Source organism: Convolutriloba macropyga, chromosome 2 (assembly GCF_964194025.1).
Source record: "Convolutriloba macropyga chromosome 2, txConMacr16.3, whole genome shotgun sequence".
NCBI classification, from domain to species: Eukaryota; Metazoa; Xenacoelomorpha; order Acoela; family Convolutidae; genus Convolutriloba; species Convolutriloba macropyga.
Genome location: NC_134469.1, coordinates 80398290 through 80424336, shown reverse-complemented (window position 1 = coordinate 80424336; position 26047 = coordinate 80398290). Strand labels below are relative to the sequence as shown.

At 32.6% G+C, this 26047-nt stretch overlaps 1 protein-coding gene across 1 annotated transcript in view; it reads right to left on the bottom strand.

The window, feature by feature from the left end:
• LOC142335019 (uncharacterized) overlaps positions 1-25712 on the bottom strand; it is a 41776-nt gene extending 16064 nt beyond the window's left edge. Inside the window, exons 1-7 of the mRNA XM_075383346.1 lie at positions 25501-25712; positions 21949-22134; positions 16379-16582; positions 16073-16205; positions 15614-15746; positions 12216-12341; positions 7025-7220 (exon numbers count right to left, since the gene is read on the bottom strand). Of these exons, the coding sequence (XP_075239461.1) occupies positions 7025-7220; positions 12216-12341; positions 15614-15746; positions 16073-16205; positions 16379-16582; positions 21949-22134; positions 25501-25579 (1057 nt within the window). The 5' untranslated portion in view covers positions 25580-25712. The remainder of the gene's footprint in view (positions 1-7024; positions 7221-12215; positions 12342-15613; positions 15747-16072; positions 16206-16378; positions 16583-21948; positions 22135-25500) is intronic.
• Positions 25713-26047: the final 335 nt, after the last annotated feature.

Below are 26047 nucleotides of genomic sequence, written 5' to 3'. Positions count from 1 at the left end.
ACATTATCATAAACATAATATAATCATAATCATAATCAAATAAATATCTCTTCTTTGTGCCTAAGTATATACCTCTTCCTTTTTGTATTACCTTTATAGCTTCACCAGTAGTTGCAATTTCAATTAAATCAGGTGTGGCTGATAAAGCAAGTCTAGGGTTTCTAGATGCAGCTGCACTTCTTATTTTACTTGCTTTTTCTAATGCTCTTAATGGATTATTAGCAACCTTCTTTCCAAAGTTAACTGTAGCTCTACCAACACTTTTAAAGAAATCTTTCAATCCCTCTGCTTCTATTGTTGCATCAGATACAGTAATTGACTTATTCCTTCTACACTTAACACAATTACCCTTTAACATCTTAGTTCCTTTAGCTGAGACAAACCCATGAATATTATTATTACCACTATAATGTCTACCACCAACACAATAAGAATTAGTTTTGAACTTATTTAAAAGACTCATTTCTTTATATAAAAAATGATGGAAGTTAAAAAGTATAATCCTTTTGTTGTTATTAAGCCTAAGCCTACGGGTTCCACCCGCAAGCGATGCTTGAAGCCTAAGCCCAAGCCCAATGTTAGGCCCAAGGCTAAGATTAAGCTTGAAGCTAAGGGTCTATCTCTAGAGAGTAAAAAGAAAATAGATATTACTTATGCTAAGGGTTTTGTTAAGACTAGTAGGAAATAATGACAAGGACTATAGTTTTAATTAAAACTATGACTTAATTATAACTATGACTTAATTTTAACTAAGAATATGTCTATGAGATTATATCAACCATCTTATTACCATCACTATTAACAGAAATAACCTTTCTAGTTAATAATAATGCATGGCATATAACATCTGCAACTGCAGCACTAAATTCAAAATTAAGTTGTATTGGTTGTGGACCCATATGATCACTTTGATATCTAGTATCAAATACATATATTCTATAACTACTTTTGAATGTTCTATGATTTATATACGGTTTAAAATTATGAGGTAATCCATTATAATCTTTATTAAAATTCACAATCTCTCTAAAAGCCTCATTATAATTGTTGGTAACATAATTAATATTCATTCTATCCTCGGGATAAAACTCACTACCAATCTTACAATAACATTCAGTAACATTCATTATATCAAATGCACTTGCATCATGAGTTTGTTCATTAACATAATTATTTTCAAAACCAACTATTATATATTGTGGTCTTTCCATCCCACTTTCCATACCTAGATCAAACAAGAAGTTAGTAGCATTGGGTACATTCTCATAAAATGTCTTTCTTTCAAAATAGCTAAAGTCTGTATTATTCTTTTTACTTAAACCCTTTTGAACAATAATTCTATTATCATTACTAGGATCAATACCAGGCACACACCATGATATATCTCTAATTTCTATATTGACATCATTAGCAACTGCACCAGGATTAGCATTAACTCTATATAGAGCTCTATGAATATTATTTCTTTTTAATATTAGTTTAAATCCTAAACCTTTTATAATCTTTTCTAAATCATTTAAAAAACCAAATAGATCACTCATCTTAATCATCAAATACATATGACCTCGTTGTGCAGCAATATGGTCACTTTTAAGTTGACTATCTCTATTGCCCTGATTTCTAACAAAACCACTCTCATATTCATCAACAGTGCTAGTTAATAACTTATACATCAATAGATTAGGATGACAATGATCTATATATTCAAAAGTCCTACCACCACTAGTTTCAAGCTTAATTGAACTAAACAATGCCATCATACCATAATTAACTAATCTGATATTAGCATCATTAGCAAATACACCACCAGCATCATCTGATACAACAAATTCTATCTCTAGATATGAATCATGCAAATTTAAATGATTCTCTTCTCTATTGAGAATGATATTAGTGTTAGTATTGATTGTATTCATTGTTGCCAGATTATTTGGTTTATATTTTTAAATCTTACTTTTGTGTATATCATTATTATAACCATAAGTTGTATCCAAATTAAAATCCTTTTTATAAGATAAAAATTTAACTTTTATTTATAACTAAGACTATGGGGCCTCGCCCATCCGTGAAGCGGTTCCACGGATCAGGGAAACTGCTTCGCAGATGTTTCACCAAAATTATGACTATAACCATAAATATAATCTAATATTTGAATATAAAAAATGGATGACAAAATATATATGAAGCTTTAACTAAAACTAAAGACGAGCATACACTTAACTTTAGAATGATAAAACCAATCGAAAAGTTTAACTTTAGTGAACCTATACTTAATACAACAAAATTAGGTATAGACTTTAATACCTATAGACTTTAATGTTGATGTATTAAGTTTTACTTTACATTCGATTTAGAATCAAATTATCTGCGAAGCAGGCTCCCTGATAGTTAATGATATGGTTATCTGCGAACAGACTCCGTCTGTGCTTTACCGACGAGCTTTGCTCGTGGCTAGCCAAGCAGTTTCACTTATATTTCAATCTCTATCTATGATAATAGCCATGGACATAGAAATAATTTAACTACAAAACTCTCCGATCCCAATTAATTCTTAGTTTACCATTAATATTTTTATTTTTAGTTATATCAATGACAATATAATTATAAGGCTCTCTCCATACCTTATTACATATAATAGCAAAATCATTATAACTAAGTTCAACATTATTAAAAAAATCTTAATATTTAGATATGAGGACTTTACATCTTTGTTCAAATAAAATAAATAGATTACAATTCTCTCTAGCACACTGTCTATCTATTGTGAATGGATTTTGATTAGGTAAATGATATTGCAATTATTATGTCTACCCGTACAAAAGTATTCATTAATGGCCGGTTCTTTTGCTCTAACATCATCAAATATCATTAGTTTCTTTAAGTCTTTGGGTAGTTTACCAGGAGATGGTAAATCTTTTATATCTTTAACAAACTCGACAACTGCTTTTGGGTTTATTCTCTCTAAACTCTGATATTGATCGCCTGTAGGTCCAATGATGTATAGCTTATCACAATATATACTAGCCAAAATTCGTTTTTTTTAATAAGAATGTCTTACCACATTCATTAGGACCAGATATTATACATCTAAAGTTATCTGGGAATGTGGCTTCAGTAATTATATCATCATCATTTAGCCATGATTTTAGATCCTTATTTATGTTTATAGAGATAGTGTTAGTAGGACTATTGTTATTAGGTTTAACCTTTCGATGGGATTTCATCCATGCTTCGCCATGGGGCTTGGCTTGCCATTTTTCGCCATGTTTTTCATCAAATAGATCTGCCAAGCAGGTTCCCTGATATATAGAATTATCTTTATCATCATTATCAATATCTTTATCATTATCATTATCTTTAACATTATCATTATCGTTATCATTAACATTGTCATTATCATTATCATTAACATTATCATTAACATTATCATTATCATTAACATTAACATTATCATTAACATTATCATTATCTTTAACATTATCATTATCATTAACATTATCATTAGCATTATCATTATCATTATCATTATCATTATTATTATTAGCAAAGCTACTTCGTAGATCATTATCATTAACATTATCATTAACATTATCATTACAACCTAAACAAAAATACTCATTATATATTCCCGGATAATTACATTGATGAGCTAGAATATTCAAAGCAGTTTTAAATCTAAATCCTCTATCAATAAAGTAGATCATGGATAAACAATAAGCCCCACAATAAGATTCATCATATTGTTGTATTCTCTCATTAGAGCCTAGATCAACAAATTCTTCTAAAAATAATGATGGGGTTTCTCTCATTACAATTTCAATTGGTGTTAGACTTATATCTATACCGATATCTTTTATTCTGATATCACTCATAGTTTTATTATCAATATTAAATTTATTATTGAATTCCTCAAAAGTTAGGATAAGCATTTTTTATATATAAATTTTATATATGAAAATGGATAAAGGAGGTATACTTTTTATTTTTATTATCATAATTTTAATTTGTTTTAATTTTAAAATTCGATACCGAGTAAATATACAAAACTAGAAGAAAACTTTGATGGATTTATGAATAGGAGTCTAGTTAGATTTGAATATGAAAAGTCACCATTACATACTATTGTTTATGGTGGAACTGGTACAGGCAAAAAATATTTTATTAGACAATATTTAAAATTATACTCAGTCCAAAGTCAAGACCAAGACCAAAAGCAAAACCAAAACCATGACCAAAACCAAGATCAAAACCAAGACCAAAAACAAAACCAAAACCAAAACCAAAACCGAAACCAAAACCAAAACCAAGACCAAGCTAAAAATATAGTTATAGTGTGTAAAGATGACAGAGACTGGATAGATCCTGAGTCTAATAATTTTTATACTGGGTTTAATAAATGTGATATAAATATGATCACAACAAATATTATGCATAATTTTCAAAATTGTGTAATAGTACTTGATGATATGAGTGATAGGTTAAATAAGGATACAGGTTATTATTTTACTGAAGATAGACATTATAAAATTAAAATGATTGTAATGTATCATAAACCAGCCCAAATAACTAATACAGCAAAAATGAGTTGTGATACTATTTATTTAACAACTTATAATGGACCTGATCTATTTAAAAACTTTAATGAGATATATAAATGTGAACATGACTTTAGTAATATAATTAGTGAGTTGAATAGTAACCATTATAATCGTACAGATGGAATGTCAGATGAACTTCGTTATGGTATAATTAAATATAATATGAAGGAAAATACTTTTATTATTATTAATAGTAATAGAACAATGATATATGATTCAAGAGTTGGTTTCCTTCGATTTAAAAGCTCTTAGTTTAAAAGATGAATTAGAAAAAAAAGATATAAATAAACTTATAGCATATATGAAACCACTCATGATAAATGCAACAGATAGAAATGTTATTTATCACGATAACTATATATTCTATTTTAATAAACTTCTTAACTTAAATAATTTTAAAATACAGAATGATGTTTTAACTAAAGAAATGATTATGGGAAAGGGTATAAAACGTTTATCAACTATTGGTGGAATTATAAGCTCAGAATTATTTATATTTAGTTATATTTATCCTGATATAATATCAAGAAATGCTGGGAGTGTAGCAATGGGAGCAAGCAAAATGTTGAGTAGAGTAAATACATTAGTTAACGTTGGATATGGAGAAGAGTTGGATAATGATCTGCGAAGTAGCTTGGAGAACCACGAGCAAAGCTCGTTCACTAATGGTGAAACATGGGCGAAGCCCAATCTACGAAATACAGTACAAAAAATATATAAATCAGTGTAGCTGTGACTTCGTCAATGAAGAGATGGGAATTTTGATTAGAAAAGGAGGAAAGTTTTTAACCAGACTATATGGAAAAAATGAAGATTTTAGATAAGAGATTATAAATTTTGTTAGGGATAAAAAAGAATTAGACCTTTAATTGATTTTAGATAAGAGGTGTAAAACTAATACACTCATTACGTTAGGCAATAAATATTTAGCAGAGTGTATCACATCTAAAGATAATAATAAAGATTTAATTGAAATCATGGTTATATATTATCCGCAAAGCAGTTCCACTGATGGACAAAGTCCTATGATTAGGTAATTATTGAAGTTTACCCTATTATAAATGCTTTTAAAATGTTTAGAGTGCAACTATAAATATGGAAACATTGCTGTTTTAAAATATCATTATGAATCATGTCATAAAGATAAAACTGATAAATGTATGTGTGGTAATATAATACTAAGTGGTATTTGTGCTAATAATTTTTCTCCATGGGGTTGTTCTTTAAAAAATGAATCTAGTTCTAGTTCTAGCTCTAGTTCTAGTTCTAGTTCTAGCTCTAGTTCTAGTTCTAGCTCTAGTTCTAGTTCTGGTTCTGGTTCTAGTTCTGGTTCTGGTTCTGGTTCTGGTTCTGGTTCTGGTTCTAGTTCTAGTTCTGGTTCTGGTTCTAGTTCTATCTATGACTCTAACTCTAACTCAGATCCTAATCTTAACCCTAACCTTAACCCTAACCTTGACCCTAACCATAACCCTAACCTTAGCCCAGAAGTCTTAATTAGAAGTTGTAATAAATGTAATTATGTAAAACCACTAACTGATTTTGATAAGAGTAAGTATACATTTAGAAGTTGTACTTCAGCTAAAGTTAATTGTCCATATTGTACTTCTGTTGTGAGATATGATGGGATACGGGCTCATGTAAAGAAACAACATTCAGATTTAGAATTAACTAGAGGATTTAATAGAAGCTTATTAGATAAAAGACAAAATGCTAGAGCTGTAAGTCCTTTAGTTATTGTCCAAACAGAGGATCTGCGAAGCAGTTTCACTGATAGTTGTTCATGTAGATACTATATTTTTGTATCATTTCTTATTAATAATGGAATAAATATAGAAAAAGTAAACGAAAATATAAATTTATTGAAGAGTATAGATAATTTGAAATAAAAAGTATAAAAAAATAAAAAAAATCAATAAAGAGGGAATCACTCTTTAAGAGTGAAAAAGAGCGATCTTTCTACGGGGGGATCACTCCGAATAAGAGTGAATCGCTCTTAAAGAGTGAAATGTAATTTTTGCTTCGATTTTTTGATTTTTTGTTTTATTTTTGATTTTAATTGATTTTTTTATTGAATTTAGAGCTAATATATAGTAGTGGATAAAACAAGGATTCCAACAAACAGTAAAATTTGGCCCGATTCGAAATGCGCGATTAGCGTTAGGAGAAAGGGACAAATTTTACTGGTGGTTGGAATCCTTTTTTTATCCACTACTTACACAATTACTTAAACATCGTCTCAAAAACCGTATCTGAGCTGAAATTATGCTAGAAATGCGCTGATGAAACCCATCATGGTAAACATGCCAAAATGGTTGGCTGTAGTTTTGTGGGGGGGGGGGTAATAGTGAAAAAGACTCACGAATAATTTTTTTGTAACCACTGGAACCATTCTGTAAACATGTCAACTCGCAATACTGGTTACATACCTTCAATGGCCGAGAATGTGAACTGTTTTCTGTCTCTGTCACCCCAGTAGATGTTGGCTTTGAGTCCAGTGCCCAGGATGCTGGACACACTGCAGTTGGACTTCATCCCAAAGCGGTAGAACTCTTCACACCTCACTACCACCCCCTCCTTCCTCACTTCTTCCCTCACTGTCACTTTGGTTGCATCCACTGGCGGCTGAATAAAAGACAGTGGATGTTTTCCCTTTGTACCCCTGCCAGATAATGGGTGCATATTACTTCCATTTGAGAAAATTGTTTTGAATCTATGCTGTTTCGCCAATGCTAAGCTAACGCGAAATAGCTAAGCCTAAAGCACGAAGAAAAGAAAAACTGTTAATCTTTTCTTACTCACAAGGTTGATATTAAGAAAAGAATAACTGTCTTGAAAGGCCCTTATTTTCTGCCGATTTTTGCTACAACCCCAAGTCGCTCACTTACAAGTTGGTTTTTGCGACAAATATCTCAAAACGAAACAAATTCGGAGTGATCAAATCATTTACTCTCAATTCAAAAGGATCTTGATCCCACTTTTTTGGAGGAAAAGTTAGGGATCACTGGAATCATCTGCTATAAAATACAACAAATAAAACAGTTTTGTTTTTTAAAAAAATACAAAACCCGTAATCCAAAATACTAAGTAGCAGAAATTTTTCTGATCGATTCTACGAAACTAAGTAGCAGAAATTTTTCTGATCGATTCTACGAAACTAAGTAGCAGAAATTTTTCTGATCGATTCTACGAAAAAAATTTTCAACGAAACTTGATGAACAGATCACTGATTAGAAATCAATTTTTGACATTTCTGAGTATAAATATGGCGATCCTAAATTTTCTTTTTGTAAGTAATGATTTTCTTGTTCTCTATTATTTTCCCAAATCAAACGGCACCTTTTCTTATCTTGTCAATGAAGCTATGATAAATGTTATGATTACTGCACAAGTGTAGGTCAACAAGTGTAGGTCAACAATGAGTTATTTTTTTAAGGCATCATACTACAAAAAACTCAAAATAATCAAAGCTATTAGAAATATGCAACTTTTTGTTAAAATTTTTCAATTAAAAAAATCTAGAAAACTCAAGCATTTACAAATACACAACATACTGGCATTACAGAAACAAAGTGTTGGCGTTAAAGTCATCCGACTATTTAAAAAAAAAGATCCCATATTAATTATAATATCTTAAAAGTATATGGTGTTATAAATGCCATATCCTCGACCATAATGGTTTCTTAGATACCATATTCAAGATCATAAAGTATTAGATCTGTGAGAAACTCATCAAAATCGTGCTGCACTGCTGAACTACCTTTTATATGTAAAATCTTGGAAAACATACCAAAAATCATATGTGGCTTCTTAGAAACATACAAGAAATGTTGCCTTGACTCGGACGGAAGCATATATGGTCTTTGATATGGTATCTAAGAAGGGTAAGCCCAGGAACTTTGCGGGTCACTGTTCGAATTTATCAAACAACAGGAGTAAATCAATACCGAAAATAAATTAAACCTGTTGCTTGCTTGTGTTTTTCTTAGCAGACGTTAGCAGAGTAGATTTAACCATATTCTCGTTTTTTAAGGCAAGGAAATATCGGCAATTTCAAATTGGCTCTCAATAACTATATCTGTTATCATGAATTTAAAAATGTATATATCTGTTTACAAAAACGAATGTTTCCATTTCCGATGTCAATTACAAAACGTAATATTTTTGTTAGTCAAAATTTCTTTCTTATATCAAAAGTTGTTGTCCCACTGACGTTACTTTTAAAAGTTCTTTTCAGATTTGAAAAACTTTTTATTCATGCCTTTAAGAGAATTACAAAAAACCTATAGCTTGCAAACAGTCAATATATTGTTTCCCGTTAATCATTATTGACCCAAAATGCTCAAAAAAAGCTTCTTTCATTTATTATTTTTTCTTTTTTTAAAAAAGGAAAACTCAACAACTTCTTTTAATTGAACATTGTGAAAAATGAAAGCTAAATTGGTCATTCAACTCAACAAAATGTCATTTTTTGTTCCGACCCCTCTTGAGGGGGAAGGAACTATATACTCAAACGGGTTTTTTTTTGTTCACTCAATTTTGGCCGATCGATACATTCATCGTAGAGAGTTGAGACTGATATCATTAGAAAGCCTGTCCTTTTTTTAATTTTCGTTTTTTACAGGGAGTTATCGAGGTTTAAATTTTGAGAAAAAAAATGTGAATTCCGTCGAGATTTTATTCACTTTTTCCAGATTTTTTGAATATAACTTCGCCAATTTTGCTTAAATTTGTTAAATTTTTTCGAAAATGTCGTTGACTTGTATTTGTGAAAAACAAAAAAAAAAGAACACCAGAATTTATTTTTATTTTTTGTCAAAAATTCTGGCTAAATATTTCAAAATTCAGACTTTTTGTTCAAAAAAAGCACGAAATAAGTTTCTTTAGTCCATTTTGATTAAATATACAGGAAGTACGGACCTAAACACCACTAAATCAATTTTTGTAGACTAAAAAGGGGGCTTTTTTACTTCAAATTCCGTTGAGAGTGCTCTGTACTTAAAACTTTGCCGTTTTTGGCTAAATTTATTCGTTGATTATCAAACACGCAGCATCTAATTTTGATTATTTAACTAACAAAAAATCAATATCTATAACTTTCGAATAATTAAGTACTCTTAAAGAACAAACAAAATTAGCAGGGCTAGTTTTGGACCAATCTTGGACTGGTACAATTCAAAAATAATTCGGATTGTAAACAGTCGGTCTTTTTTTTAAAAAAAATTGACCTTTTCTACAATAATTAAATAACAGAACATTTCAAAAAAGCTCGCTAGTGATAGTTCTAATTGGGTTCTTAATATAACCATTATTGTATCTAGTTGATTACTTAAAAGCTTATGGTCGTTTTGACTTTTAAAAGTATTTCTTTTTCAAATGAATAATGACTTATTGAACGTTTGCCTCTTTTTTCTCCTTCTTTGGTCAACTTTTAGTTTATTGTCAGCAATGAAAGATTGCTTCTTTTTTCTGGTGAAGTCAAATTCAATCTTTATTGCGGTCTTACGCCTTAAGTTATGGCTACTGGCTTTGATACAACTAGATTTCAAACTTTCTTAATTTTTAGGTATTTGCCCATTTTTCACGTTTTCTAGTTTCGTCACATTATCACGTTATTGACAGTTCATATATCACATTATTGGCTTTCAAAATCAGACATTTGATACTATCAAATCGCTTGAAGATATAGATTATGATTTAAACGGCTTCGACACTACTTTCTCGAAAAATTTAATTGGTTTCTTTAAATTGTCTTTAACTGCTGTTTTTACTTTGTCTTTTTCAAATTTTACTATACAATATCCCGGTTTCAGTGCATTTTCATGGAAGAATAGATGAGACAATTTTCTGATTTTAGCAGATTGCTGATAGCTTTCATGACTCTGAAAACAATTGTTTTCCAAATTAAGAAAAAAAAAATTTTATCTTCGCAATTTTGTTCCTTTTATTGGATGGTTGTTATCTAGTCTCGTTAAAAACTGGCCAAACAAAACACTATTGTTGTCAATGGAAGGTTTCAAAATGGAATTAATGTCACAAAATCTATTGTTTATAAATAATTCGTTTACTTTACTGGCTTCGACACGAAAAAAATATATACCAATTTTTGATTTTTGTCATGTTTGACGTTCTTTTTGTAGACATAAGACATATTCTGGATAATTATAATTCTCATGGGCTTTTTTCGGAAGAATGAATGAATCCAATTAATTTTTATATTCTGTAATTAATGGCGTTCATGTTTATGGAAATATTTTTTTTAAAAGAAATTAAATTGTTACTTATTTTTGCATTTTATTTTCCATTTTTGTCTAACTGTTACCTAGCTTCATAAATAAGAGGTCACATAATTCATTGTTGGTGGTTGCAGAAAGTGCAATTGAACACTTTTTAATGGCCATAGTTCGGGTTTACGGTTACGAAAGCGTTTCCTGCCAAGTTTTATTTGATTTTTTGTTTGTTGTCTATATGTTCTTCTTGTAACCGCGTAAAAAATTGAAAACCAGTAGCTCTTAATTCCTTCTATGGACGCATTGGTACTCGTACACCTATGGGATGTTTCTTTTGATTTCTAATGGTTCTCATTATTTCGAAATTAATTGTTTTAAAAAAAAAGCGAATTTTCCAATTTTACTGTTTTTGTTCTTTATTGTCTAATTGTTACCATTTTTTTATTGACTACTTCCTTATCTTTTCTGATGAATTGAAAGTTATTTTGTTTAATATCAGTTTTATCCGACGGTATTCTGACTTTGTTATTAAGTTTTGTTTTTTAAAACGGACATGAAGTTCTTGATGTAATTAATTTTTGTTGTTGCTGTTGTTTGATTTTGCTGTTCGTCTTGACTCGTTTTCTTAATATTTGCACATCTCATCAATCTAATGCTCCATTTTTACTCCACCACAGTTATTTGCTTTGGAGACTTTCTTTTCGTTCATACGCCAATTTTTTTTTAAATTACTTAAACCAAAATTGTGGATGAGCGGGGTCAGAACCTTATGTGCGATCGCACATTACCGAGTCGCCTAGTTTGTTTTCTTTTCTTTCATTCAATGATATGGCTTGGCTCGCCATGATTGCTAAATACAAGACTATGTCGTCGACTATCAAGGCAATTTTTGCGCCTAAAAATTGTAGAAACAAACGATCACTATTAACGTTCAAAAGCTTGAAAATTTAACTTCATACTAAGTGGAAACGACAACCTCGACTGGGATTCCACATTGAGACTCTTCCAGAAATATCAGATCTCTTGTTTTTCTTGTTTGCAATTGAAAAAAAGTGTTAGTTACTACAAATATCCAACATTTTGACCCGCCTTTACAAATGATTAATGGAGAGTCACTCCCGTAAATCGGGTTCAACATCAATTTAATAAACGTTTTCCATAAAATAGACAAGCTCAAAATTTTAGAACTCATTTTTAATAATAGTATGAGCACCAAACTTTTCCTGTTTTTTCAAGTGATTCATGAAATGTATAAAAGCCTAGCCACACATAGTTGTTACGGTTATCAAACTTGAATTTAAATTTTAGAGATTTAAGATTAAACAAATAAATAACATAAAAAATGATAAGAATGATTGAGATAAGAACTAAGTATGCAACGAGTACTAACGTATCTTCCGTCCGCCATTCCGGTGATTATGTATGTTCCTGGCACACTATAAGTCCAGTCAATCCAGTTGTGGGGGTGGGGGTATGTGAAACCAGCGCCATTCCCAAAGTCAAATCGATAGTACATCTAGAAAATTTTGAAATATTGATTGAGGTTTCAGCCTTAGTTCAAAGCGGCCTATGAAAATATCAACCCAGACCGTTTTTTCTTATGAAAATACTCGTTCAAGTTATGAAAAGAATCAGGCAGACATGAAAAAGTTCATGATCCAGACTTTGCCTCGTTCGTGTTTAACGAAAAGACCGATCTTTGAAAAAGCCAATGCTAAAGACTTGAGTTTTCCCAAATGATTAAACTGTAAACTGTCGATTTATTGTGTTCTAGTCCTCTATTTTTTGAGCTCAGGTGCTCACTTCACAGATTAGAAAACTGCAAAGTCAACAAAAATTTGAAAGGCCTAAAATAGCATCAGAAGTGCCTGGAGGAAAATGTAGGTCAAAACGCAAAAAATGACTATCTTGTAAAAAAAATTCGAATTGCACAATTGGGTCCAGGGTGCTCAAAATAATAAAAACGAGCGTATTTTAAGCTGAGAATGGCTATAGTACAAATAAAATCTATTGAATAGAGATATTTATGATGTGTGATATATAAAGTCAAGGTTTGCAGTCTCATCGAATGTTTCCACGATGGTAAATCAAAAAAATAATTTGATCTTCTGGGTCAGGATTGCCCATACTTTTGATATTGCCCATAATATTACTGTAGCTCCCCTAACTATAGGGATTATACGGAACCTGGAAGTTTTACTTCGAGATAAATACTTCATAAAATGGTACCCTCAGAAAAATGTTCGTGTGTGTTAAGATAACGCTTGCTGTGATCAAAAAAATTTAGAATCAGAGAGATAAAATTTAACGTTTTTGGCAATTTGGTCAAACCTTTCTGAAAATTCATTTCGTATTTCAAAAGTATGTCGTGGCCCTCCGGGTCAAGTAGTTGTTCAGTATTAACCATACTATTTGCTTAGCATTTGCTATCCATTGGGATTGTACAACAATGGAGGGTTTCGCTTTGGGAACGATACTTGAAAAAATTGTACATGAGAAAAAATTAGTTCCGAAATGCAAAAATTTTCTCCGTTTTTATGTGGAAAATCCTCTCATTTCTCTACTTTTGGGTCCAGGCGGGTCAAAAATTTCTTTTATCATAGCCAACAATAGCCAAACAAACGAGTGTGTTAAACTAATGTTGGCCATAATAAACTAAATTTAGAATTAGTGAAACATGTTGACAAGTTTTGCAGTTTCGTCAAACGTTTATCAAAAAATTGTATCTCATTTCAAAAAGATGATGAGAACCTCTGTCTCAAGGAGTGGTTAATTTTGCCTATACCCTATCTGCAACCTCTCCTATAAATAAAGATTGTAAAACGCCACGCCAAAATTTTTGGAACAGATCCTTTGGTTAAATTGTGGTATAAAAATTGGTTTTATATTTCAAAAACCATTGTTTTATGATAAAGACACCTCCCTTCCAGTGCCCCTATGGGTGCTATACATTAATTGTGTGGTTTATTCGTTGTGTATTTGTGATGCGTTCAAATCTCGCCCAATCTGGCATTTCCTATAAAAATTAAAAAGTTTTATATACAAAAGTACTCGGTTTATTCTTGGGCCACTAGAAAAAACAGCAAAGAATTTTTTTGTGCTTTTACAGAGTAGAGAGTCTCATTAAAAAACGTTAAGACAATCAAATGGATCAAAACTTTTCACCTTTTTACCTTTGTTTGTGTACCTCGGGACTGTATGGTTGAGACCTATGATGCAAAAGAAGGTTTAACAAAGTTTATAGTGCGGCCTTTGTCTCACCTATGATAAGTTTCTTTTGCTCATCTCTGGTGTAAAAAGCGGCTTGTAAATATGGCAGAAGGTGGTTCGGCTTCGATAATTGTTGCGCTTGTAGTGCCGACTTTGGTTTGTCAATGGGCCAGAATTTGCCTCACCCTTATGTACTGGTGCGGTTGAAATATTACTCACGCACCCATGTGTATGTTCAAACGCACCGTATCCACGTTTGCATTAGAAAAAATCTGTGTCATAAAGAGGAAAATCTTAAACCCCAAGACTACTTATGATATCCGACTGGAGCAAAACTTCGTACGTCTTTAGTATTTCTTCGCATATATAAAACTGTTACGTGATTGCAATATCATGCCCAGCTGAGGTTTAACACAAGTTTGCGTTTTTTCGTAGATATATTTTAACATTTCGTGAGTTCAGAGATGAGGTGCACAAAGCGTTGAACGAACCATTCATTATTAAGTGTATACTTATAAACATCTAGACAAAACTATTAGTCTGTCGGATGTTCAAAGGACTGTAATTATATTTCTGATTGAAATTAAGAAAACCCTCAGTGGCAAATTATGTTAAATCTCGTACTGAAGTTGGTAAGGATTCAATCATAGACAGTACTGTTGCTTATCTCTTATAGGAAAGCGCAACTAACGTAAGAAATTGGCAGATTTTAGTATCTAGCGAAACATAACAAGAAAAGACTAAATTTGATGATGAATCAAACTACAGTCAAACTGAGAACCATCTGCGCTTTGTAACCGTTTCCAATCGTTCTACTACTTACAATACCGATCCTCTATCAAAACAATTAGGTTGAAAGAAAATAATCAGATAATGATCATTCTTAACATGATTGTTACTCGTTTCTGATTATATAACAGAGAAAAATAATTTAGGTTGATGCTTACATGATAAATGGCAAATTGCTTTACTATCTTTTTTGTTGACATAAGCACGGATTAATACGTAGTCCTAGATACTTTGAATATATTACATTTGACCGTGGATAAACAACTAAACTGTCAAACAAATAGCATATAGAGAAGTTTGAGTATAAATGACCAATATATGAAAAAAGCACTTTTGCACCAAATAAGTTTTTATAGCCGCGTTTGTGAGTTTAATTTTAAAATGATTTCTGGGTCCCTGGATGGCTTATAGGTTACCTTAAATAACCTTTGGTCGCTCCAGTTTCCTCTTCCCAAAAAGGTTGGTGGACAAATATTGAGTCCCAACTTGTAAATTTTTTCAGTTTTGTCATTTTTGAGTTTTCACAAATTCTAAGTTCTTCCAGTTTATAAAGTTTTTTCTTGCTATCTGATGTTCCTTGCTGCTTTTTTGAAGTGGCGCCAAAATTTTCTGTGAGTTTTTGTGTGTATGTGGTTGTTTGTGTGTGAATTCCAAAGTTGTATTTTCTTTGTTTGCTAGTTTTCGAACAGAAGCAAAAACATAACGATCTTTTTAATGGCTCAAGATCTTGACAAATATCGGAGATCGGGGTACAAAAAATATATGAACGGTTTTCCTCATTTTACGTACCAAAGGTTTGCAGAAACCATATGGAGCTGCAAAATCCAGCTGGGCTCTGGCAGCTGTCATTGCTAGAAGATCTTTGTTGATGTTGACAAACCAGGCGCTGGTTGAACCCCGCTGAGTAGTGTAGACACTCGAACTTCAAAATTAAAAACAAAAACAAATTCTTCATCCAAATTTTGAATCTATAAACAATCAAATTAACATTACACAGCTCGAGTATTGAGGTGTGACTTAGAAATCGATGATTTAAATTTTGGAACCATGAAAATTTGTTTTGATAGTGAAATTTATATTCAGAAAATCGTGTTTTGGTGTAATAGTGGTTGATTGCAGCTATCAAACAGTTAAAATTGAAGTTTTGAAAAGTGTATTTAAAGTAAGGAAATCCCCCCCCCCCCCCCCAGGTCGACTTTACAAGTCTAAGTCGACCTCTCAACTAGGGTTAGGCAAATGCGAACTCACAAGCTCTGAGTGACAACTCCGTCTTCCTCGTTATGAAAACCTCCGCAGGTACTTCCATCTGGATCTTCATCAGTGCACTCACTGTTGCACTTCTCACCGTCTTCAACCTCTGGAATCGCTTCTCCCAAACCATCTGAAAACCAATATATACCTCGTTTCTGCCGTTACTTCTCCCCCTCAGTTGGACGTGCTAATTTTATACTTATAGTAACCTGGTATATAACAATACGTAATTGGTAACTCAGGGGCATAAAAAAACACCGAAGGGGGGAAGGGGGCAGAATAGATCCTCAAATAGGAACTCACAAATGTCGTTGGCACAGAAACAGATGTCACCCTCCTGCAGAGCTGCAAAGGCAGTGAGCTGGTTGGAACAAGTCTCCCTACACGAGTATGTGTTCAACAGGTAGGGTCTGTAGTCCCCTGCTGCCTGCTTCACTGTTCGCCCGTTCTTGTCCACGGGGTAACACCCCTTGTACATCCCGAAGATAGGTGCTTTATAGCTGAATTCTGTGGTAAACAAACAAAAACAGATGCAGGGTAATATCCCAGCAGATCAGACCGTCCCAGACCGAATTGACCCCTGATCAGACAAGTTCCAGACCATTGTCCAGACGAAAGTGCGCTCGAAGCCTTTTCCAGACCATGTAATTCGAGCGCACCGAGAACATGTGTGCGCTCGAAACTCGTCTGATCAGGGGTCACTTCGGTCTGGCCACCTCGACCTGGGTTGTGGTATATCAAGCTAACAAATTTGCTACTTCCTCGGAGTTTTAGTGTAACGGCAGCATGCCTACCCGCGGTTATAGAGATGGTGGTTCAAGTCTTCGAGGCTCTAAATATTTTGGAGTATATGGAGCTAACTAAGACCGCAGTTAGGTTGCTACAACATACAGCAGAACAAAGAACATGCCACATTAGTTCAAGAGTGTAATCATCAGGACAGACGGAGAGCCCCGTCTTTAGTTCACACTTGCCATTTTGAAAAGTAGATTACCCGGATTATTAAGCAAAATCCGTTTTGTTATCGGAAAGAATGAGAGAGGGCGTTTCAAATCAAACTAGCGTAACGCCTTATTAAAAGTCTGCGATGATCCTCACTAACAAAAAATTTATCAGCATTTTTATTAACCGAGTTTGCTAACCAACTATTTCTTTTTGTATTAATGGTAGTTTCCATTGCTCACAAGATAGTACTATCCATTACAATGTGAAAAAAAAACATAGTAAAATTTAGTTATCAATTCTGTCGCCTGCAAAACATGCTCTCATAATTTGAATCAATCAAATAACAAATAAGATCTAGGCTATTGATGTAAGAACATTCTGTCAATTTCGATTTAATTTTCAAGCACATGGTTTTCACTAAAAAACTGAGTTGGCTTTCTTCTCCAAGGGCTAGGAAGAAGTTAGGGTTGTTTTTTGCTCCTGGTCTAAGCAGTTGGACCCGCTCACGTCAGTGGACACGGCGTTAGCCTGCGTCTCCATCTTTTTGATTGCCAATTTTAAGTCCTCTGTATGAATTCGCGTTTTGGCGACCGTGGAAATTTTAAAAACTATTTATGCATTGGTCTCAATTGGTGGGTTGCTCGAAAACAATCTGGCGTGCCAGAGGTCACAGATTTCGAGTTGGTTTCTTAAAGCTTCTCGGTTTGCTTGCGCTGCCCTTAAAGCTGATTGGACCTCGAAAAAGTTCTTGGTATAAGAAAACATCAAGATATCTACAAAACTGCAAGTTCTTTGCAAGTGTTTATGGAAACTAGGCATATTAACATACACAATTAGAAGTTATCCAGCGCCACGTTTTTATGCATTGAAGCATGATTACAACAACTATAACCATTTAGATACTAAAAACAGATTTCGGATCTTTGCTGCAGAAGTTTGATTTGAATTTCAGTTAAGTTAGAACTGTTTGTCTCTCTTAGATATCAAGTGAGTTCGTCCATGAGAAACAAAAAGAACAAACTTGACCTGAAAACAAAAATAGGGAAGTGCAAAACTTCTTACACAAAATTTTTTAAAAAGTTTTTTATTGGAGCTCCAAGCCAAGAATTGTTGAAAATTGCGCAGATCATAAGTTTCTATCCAATTATTATTCCGACTATTCAGCAGAATCCATTTTGTTATCGGAATGAAAGAGAGCGATTCAAATCAAACTACCCTGACGCCTTCTTAAAAGCCCTCACTAATAATAATTTATCAACAGTTTTTGTAGCCGAGTTTGATCCATAACTTTTGCTTTATTTGCATTAGCAGCAGTTTCAAGAGCTCACAAATTCAGACTGTCAGTTAAAATCTGAATAAAACATAGTAAAATCAATTCTTTTGCCAAACTTGCTCACACAATTTGAATTAATGAAAATTGCTCAGATCATAAGTTTCTATCCAATTATTATTCCGACCCGCGCGATTGGGTGGGGGGATAATATACTCAACTGGTTTTTTTGTTCAGGAACTTTTCGTCGATTGATAAATTTATTGCACAGGGTTATGAGTAGTATCGTTGGAAAGCTTGTTAAGCGTAGAATTTCATATTAAAAAGTTTTTTTTTAGTTTTGATTTTTGCGAGGAGTTATGGATACGTAAATTTTTGTGAATGATAGCCCAGCATCCGTTGTTTTGCTGAAATTTGTTTTAATTTTCGTTAACATTTGATTCTTTTTGTTTAAAAAAATATAATATAAATGTCAATAATAGTTTTATTGACTTTACGTTTGAAGATAAAAAGGAGGCAGTGAATTCTTTGAACCAACCGTTTTGACTATAATTAACGCAAAAATTTTGAAAATTCGGCATCTCTTTCTCTTATTTTTATAAAAATTTAGCTTCAAATATGCCTGCTTGGCGAACCTTGTCCAATTGGACCGGTAATGAATAAAAAACTTCTTAAACAATCTTCTTTTACTTAGATAATAGATTATTGTATCTCCATTCCTCAGAAAGTTTTCCGAAAAAAAACTTTTTTCGCGGTCCTTTGCTCATTGAGAACCAATATTTGAAAAAAATGCATAATTTTTTTTGACTTACTATTATTTTCGTTTGCCAAAAACTTTTCGTTTGCAATGAGTTAGGACAATTGCGTTTTTTAATTAATTTTTGTGTCTTGCCAAAACTTAACGATCCTTTAGTTTTCCTATGAAATACTCTAGGTAGTTTTGTATCGACAAAACTATTAAGGAAACAATCGAACGCTTTCAGGTGATACATAAAGTTTCTCGGTATTATAAGTCGATAAGTACCAAAAACTCTTTTTTTGATATATTGATGTTTTAATCAAATTTGCTATTTTGATACAATTTGGATTATTATTGATATTATTCGAGTAGCAGCAAGATCAGAATCAGCTTTTGGTTCACTTGTGGACTTTGATGATTCAAAACATACTCTGATTGCAAGGACACGTCATATAATTCTTTAAAAACTTTGACTTTTTTTGTTTTTCTTATGTTAGCTACAGACCAGAACCACACCTCAGTTATTTACTCGTGAATTTCAATTGCAATTTAAAGTCACTGAGCAAAAATGATAATTTCGGCAAAAAGCATGGATATGTTGACTTCAACAACATTTGAATAAAATTGTGTGTAAAAATTTGAGTTCTAACAGTTTTTGTTGCTAATATGTAGTCAGTCTTCTATTTTGGTCTCACCAGCAACTCTAATCAGCTTCCTAAGCAATAACAATTTGTTCAAAGTTATATACATAGTTTTGAAATATACATTGTTTTATAATACGGCTTGAAATGAATTGTTGTAAAAAAAATTGTTTTTTGAGACTTGTCACTTTCAATCCTATTTCTGTCACCTTTGAGGGTAGTGTCAGCAAAAAAAGGGTTGCATTCTTTTCAAGAGAAACATAATGTATACTTTATTGCTTTTTTATTAATTAAATATTGATTTTGAGTGTTCAATTTCCAATTTTTTATGCATTTTTTCTCAAACTTTTTATCAATTTCTTATTCTTGAGGTTTATTTTTTGATGATTTGTCTGACCATCATGTTAATGTCACATTAATGACAAGTCCCACAACATTTTAATTGCATTGAAAAAAGGCGCAAATTTTCATACTAGTTATTTTTCTTGAACAGATCGTGATTTTATAGGCTTCGACACCGTAACCACGCACTTTTTGATATTTGCCTATATTTGTTTTTGTAGTGGTATGACATTATGGTTACTGAAAAATCTCAACGATCTTGCATAAAGGTTTAATTGTTGCTCTTGGAAGAGCTATGCATAGATATATTTCATGAATTTAGATGATAGCTAATGGTTTTTATGGCTTTGAAGTTTTTATGACTATGCTGTCCTCAAAAAGTGTAAACGTGTTTACTAAATTTTCCCCTTCTTGTTTCCTGTCTACTTGTTGAATATTCTCAATTAAAGAGGCCCCATTTTATTCTGGTGTTTGCCAGTTTTATCTGATGCTATTTTGACTTTTTCACTATATATTTTTTTAAAAAATAGGCAATTTGCTTTGGTCGTATGTAATTCTTGTTTGTTTATTTGATTTTGTTATTTTTCTCGTCTTTTACCCTCCGTAGTGGCAGATATCATTGGCTCTCTAATGTGTTCATTTTCAATTACTATTTTGGTTTAAAATGGAAGCAATTTTTTAAATGGATATACTATCTACTTTCAAACAATAGGTGATTTTTTTTTGTTTTCTATCTCTTCCCCATTTGGTCGACAATTACGGCAAAAAAGATGCTGAGCGGGGTCGGAGCATTAAGTCTGAACTCAAATTTCTAAGCCGCCCTGTCTCACTTTCTAACCAAATGTATTGAGACGTTTATCTGCTAGCAGATAATCGTTGCAATCTTGTCTCTTAGCTTGTAGCCCTTACTTCCTAGACTCTTACAAGATCTTAGCAGACAACCGTTATTAGCAAGAGTCTTGCAAGATCCTAGCAGAAAACCGTCCCCGTTAAGAAAAATCCAAATTTTGTCAAGAAATTCAAGATAATGAATATATTGGCGAGGAGAGTCAAGTTTCGTTTCAGTGGGTATTACAAATATATACTTCGCTCGTATAATTCAAAAATCAAGTCAGACAAGAAACAAAGCGAACGCAGTCAGGTACCAATTGACTCAACAAAACAAAAAAATAGTGTTATCTTAAAAAGTGCAGCTTTATCGGCCGCTGGTTTAGCACAAGTAACAACCGTTTTCGGTGGATAAAAAAAACATAGTTTTAATTTTCTACGTGACAAAAATCTATACTAAGCAAATTTTTTTATCGTTTGCTCAAGCTAATTTATTAGTGAAATTTTGATGATTATACACTGTAATGAACAAAATAATTGGAAATAGGTAAGAGAAACATCTCAGGTCGAAGTTATTGTTCAAAATCAGTAATAAATAAATTATCAAATTAAAATTTACCAATTATAATAATCAGGCAGGTAGAGAAAACCTATTATCTAGAATTTGGCTATTTAAAAATTGTGTAAATTGGTGTGCCCATTTTAAGGTGCATATTTAAAATCGCATCAGGGCCAAAACCAGTCTGCTTAGAAGTAGTGCGTTCATAAATGATCCACGTCTTGAAAGAGTTCAGACAGGAAGTCTATCCAGTCCTGGACTGAACGTCAAGTCTTAATCCGTACTGGTTCAGTGAAATTGCGTGTCTTGGATCAGTACTGTATCAGAGCTATGATCATGTCACTTTTTAGACTTGGTACGTCTTAAATCAAGTCTTAAGTCTTCACAATTCTTGGCCAAGACTTGACAAGCCTTAAGACTTGATAAAAGAAGTGATCAGTACTGATGTGTCCATTTTCACCGGAGAAGTACTGACCAAGACTTGAAACTCGTCCCACGCTCAGCTGAAAGACTTATTTTCTTGCCCCTGCTATCTTTGCATGAATTTACCCCAGCATTTTTCCTGAGGGTCACCATAGTACCCAGCCCGACAGAGACAGTTCCGGGGTCCTGGGTCATCTGGAGGTCCGACTGTCATGCACCTCAGTTGCTCGTCACTCCCCTCCTTGTTACAGTCTGAGTCTGTATTGCACGTGTGAGCTTCACTCTTGCATTCCGGAACATCACTGCTCAACACTGGAACAGATGAAGAAATCAAACTTAAATGATATCTCGTGAAAGAGAACCTTAATTTTCGTTTATGAAAAATAGTCCTCATGATGAAAAACAACTCCTTTTGAGAATAAAGTGGGACTTTTTATGCCACCCCATATAAGTGGCCATAAAATACATAGAGCATAAAATTTTAAGGTAATTACAATGTAATTTTATTTTTCAAATTACGACAAAATTTATTTACAAAATTAAAAAAAATACGCAAACTTGTTTCGTTCTCCCTTAATTAAACACAACCTAGTGATGGGAGCATTCTTGCAAGATTCTTGCTAGCATTTTGCGATAAGTAGGTATTTTTTTGCAAGATGGCTTGCAAGATTCTTGGAAGATTTTGAATTTCATAATCACTAGAAAACTATCTTTAAGATGAGACAAATCACGGAGACGCTACAATGAATTTGTAACCGTTATCCAAATTTTTTAGTCGAATTGGATCGCGAGCGCAAAAATATTAATTTTATGATTTAATTGAAAGGAGATTAAGTGCTCCTAGTACGCCTTCCTTCATCCCACAAAATTGTCTCATCTTAAAGATAGTTTTCTAGTGATTATGAAATTCAAATTCTTGCAAGAATCTTGCAAGCCACCTTGCAAAAGAATACATACTTATCGCAAAATGCTAGCAAGAATTGGGCAGGAAGACCTCAAACAACTGCCACTTCTCGCATTAATTTCGAAAGTAAAAAGCATTTTAAGAAATCCACTTCACGCGAGTATAGTAATAAAAAAATTTTCAGAAAATTTTTTTATTGGACCTTCATATGCTCCTAGTACGCCTTCCTTCATCCCACAAAATAAATATTCCAAAAATGTCGTTTTGACAAAATTTCAACATAAAAAAATCGAAGGACAGCGAACTTGTGCGCTATATTGAGATAAAATTAATTGAAAGCAACCTCAATTTGGAGCAGATTTCAAGGTATTGAAATTGTTGCAACTAATCGAAACCCTCGAACAGTTTCCTTCACACTTTGCTTATTTTGGATAAAGCAATCAAAAATGTTTTTTAGATAAAAATCTTTATCAAAGTTTGCATTGTAAGGACATCATATTGTTGTTGAAGAAACGAAACTGGAGGGAAAATCAGTTTTTTGGAAGAGCTTGCTGGAGAATACTCAAAGTTAAAGCGTAGAAAAATATGAAATACAACTTTAAAACTCAAGAAAATTTGTTTTGCATAATCTTTTTAAGTTATAAGCGATGAGGAAACCAATCAGACCATAACAACATCGCAAATTTTAACAAATCGAGTTTTGAACTTTTATTTTTCATTCATAAATTTAAGACTACCAGACCAGGTACTACGGAAAACTATACTAAAAAAAGAAAAAAACATTTGGCCAGCAACATGAGTTACCCAGTCCCCAACAACAAGAAAATGTCAAAAAATTGGACTAAAATTTAAGGTAAAACTGGAAACAAAAAAGAGAACTGCAAAAAAAATTTGTGGAGAAACTATTTGCAAAGCAAGAATACGATTTGTAAAAAAATCAGGCTGATAATGAGAAACGTAACATGTAACCAGACACTATATAAACAAAAACTAGAAAGACTAGAAACTCAAAAACACCTTCTTATTTTTCTCAATAGACAAGCTCGGCTCAACTTTAGTTTGCCAGAAAAACAGGCAAGAAACTTGGAGTTACACGGTGGTCAAGTAGAAGAAAATACATGCAAGGGTCTCCTGAAATCAAAATTTGATTGTGAGTGTACCAGCTCTAATTATTAAAGTAAATTTGTAGGTCACATATCTGACCGTAACATGCCAAGACACATATAAAATTTCACTAAAATAAAATTTTAAAATACAATGTATATCTTCCACAGACGATTGCAGCTAAGTTTATAATAAATTTTCATTGTTTTCGAGTTTAAATATTAATATCTGTACTAATTTCAAGCGAGCTGCGGAAAAATATCAATCTGGCTACTTATTTTCAGTTAAATGCAATTTAGCATTCGTAAATGTAGCATTCGTAACAGTAAAGGGAAAGAATACTCTGGATTAGATAATAAGATAAACCAAAAAAAAACTCAAGCAGAATACTCGGCAGTGTAATTTCTTGTTTCAGACGTGTAGCCACAGAGATTTTAAGGGATCTTAGTTGCGTCATTAAATTTCTCCTATGTTGTAGATACGCTCAGATATACGCCATTTTTGGTATTATTGCCATAGTGATCGAGGAATTCGAGATCTTGCAAGAGTATTGCAAAAATTCTTGAATCGGAATATATACTATTCCCCATATCCTTTCAAGATTCTTGCAAGATTTTAATCATCTTGCAAGAATCTTGTAAGATTTTGATTTCAACTTGCATGTATCTTGCAAGATTATAAATCCAATTTACAAATTTCTAGCAAGAGTTTTTGATTGTCTGAGAATCGAAACAGGTCAAGTTAAAAATAGATTTTTGTGGATGCTCCGGTTTGATTTTTGTGGTTTTTCCCTCCTCTTCTTTTATTCAGGGCATGTGACCGGAAATGGCGTAATTACTGAAATACACTATATGAGAACTGCTATAGTATGATGGAAAACCGCACTTGCACAGTTCTCAAAAACAAACTATACAATAAAACGAGATAAAAGTCAAACAGTATAAATATAGCACAGCTAAGAGGTTGCTTGAAAATGATCGCAAATCAAAATAAAAACCGGCGCTTTCGAGATTTTTCCCGTCTGGAAAGAATCTTGCAAGTCTTGAATCCTTTTTATCAGTGGGATATTGTTAAGACAAATTATTGCAGCAACTACAGCTTGAAGATTATTATTGGGCAAATTGTGTACCTCCAACTGCAAGATTTCCACGATCTCATTATTTGTCAACGTTGTTAAAAAATCTTTGTCCCATGACTAAACTAATTCTCCTTTTTTTTATTTTTATCTTTAAAAAATAGTCACGTCATTTTCGCGTTTAATTATTGGCTCACTACAAACGTTTTCTGGTACTAAAATTTTGACAAAATTTACTCGCCTTTGTAGCTGGTTTCCACTTATATAATCTTTTAAACGCGAACAATATTTATTTATTTTTAATTCTTTCAATTGACCTGTGAGTCGCAGTCACATTTTTCAAACCTACGCTGAAGTAGGTTCGGGTGGATAATTGTAATGCTGTAAATGGCTGTACCTTAAAAACGACCAAAACGACCAAAACTACCTAAAAAACGACCAACACATGAACTATTTGTTGATTTTCAGCCAGGACAATATTTTTTATTCAAAACAATCGATATCCCGCTTGAGGTCAAATTGCTTACATTTACTGTCAAATTTATCTCCAGAAATTTGAATTTTTTGTGTCGCTAATTTGCGAAGAAGATCTTACCCCATGCGTTGATAAAGATGAATTGCGCTAGCAAAATGGCTTCTAGCCCGTGCATTCCAAAAAATATTCCACAAACCATCCAAAACGATAGTTTTCAATAACAATAACTGTTTTGGCGGAGAAAGAACGGACAAGACTTCAGCCTTAGGTAGAATTTTTTCTTTCAGAATTTTGAATACAATAGCTATGGTTACCAAGTTTTAAAAAATAGTCGAAGAAAATCATCTGCGTCAAACTGAAATTTTAATGCTTTCTTAATTACTGTTCATTATAGACTTCCACATTAGCAGCTGCTATTTGTTTGTCACGCTAATGGGAAATATAAAAGCCCTTTGTGTTTTGACAATTTCTGTTGTGACGCAGGTAAAAATATAATAAGCTATGAACAAAAAATGTTAATAAGCAGTTTGAAACAAAAATTTTCAGGCCTGAAATTTGGCTTTTCTATTCTATTGTGAGCGCATTCCGTTCACGCAATTATTATGGTTGATTGTGATCAAAACGTTGAAGATATCAAGGATGATTGAAGAAAATTAACAGCATCTTA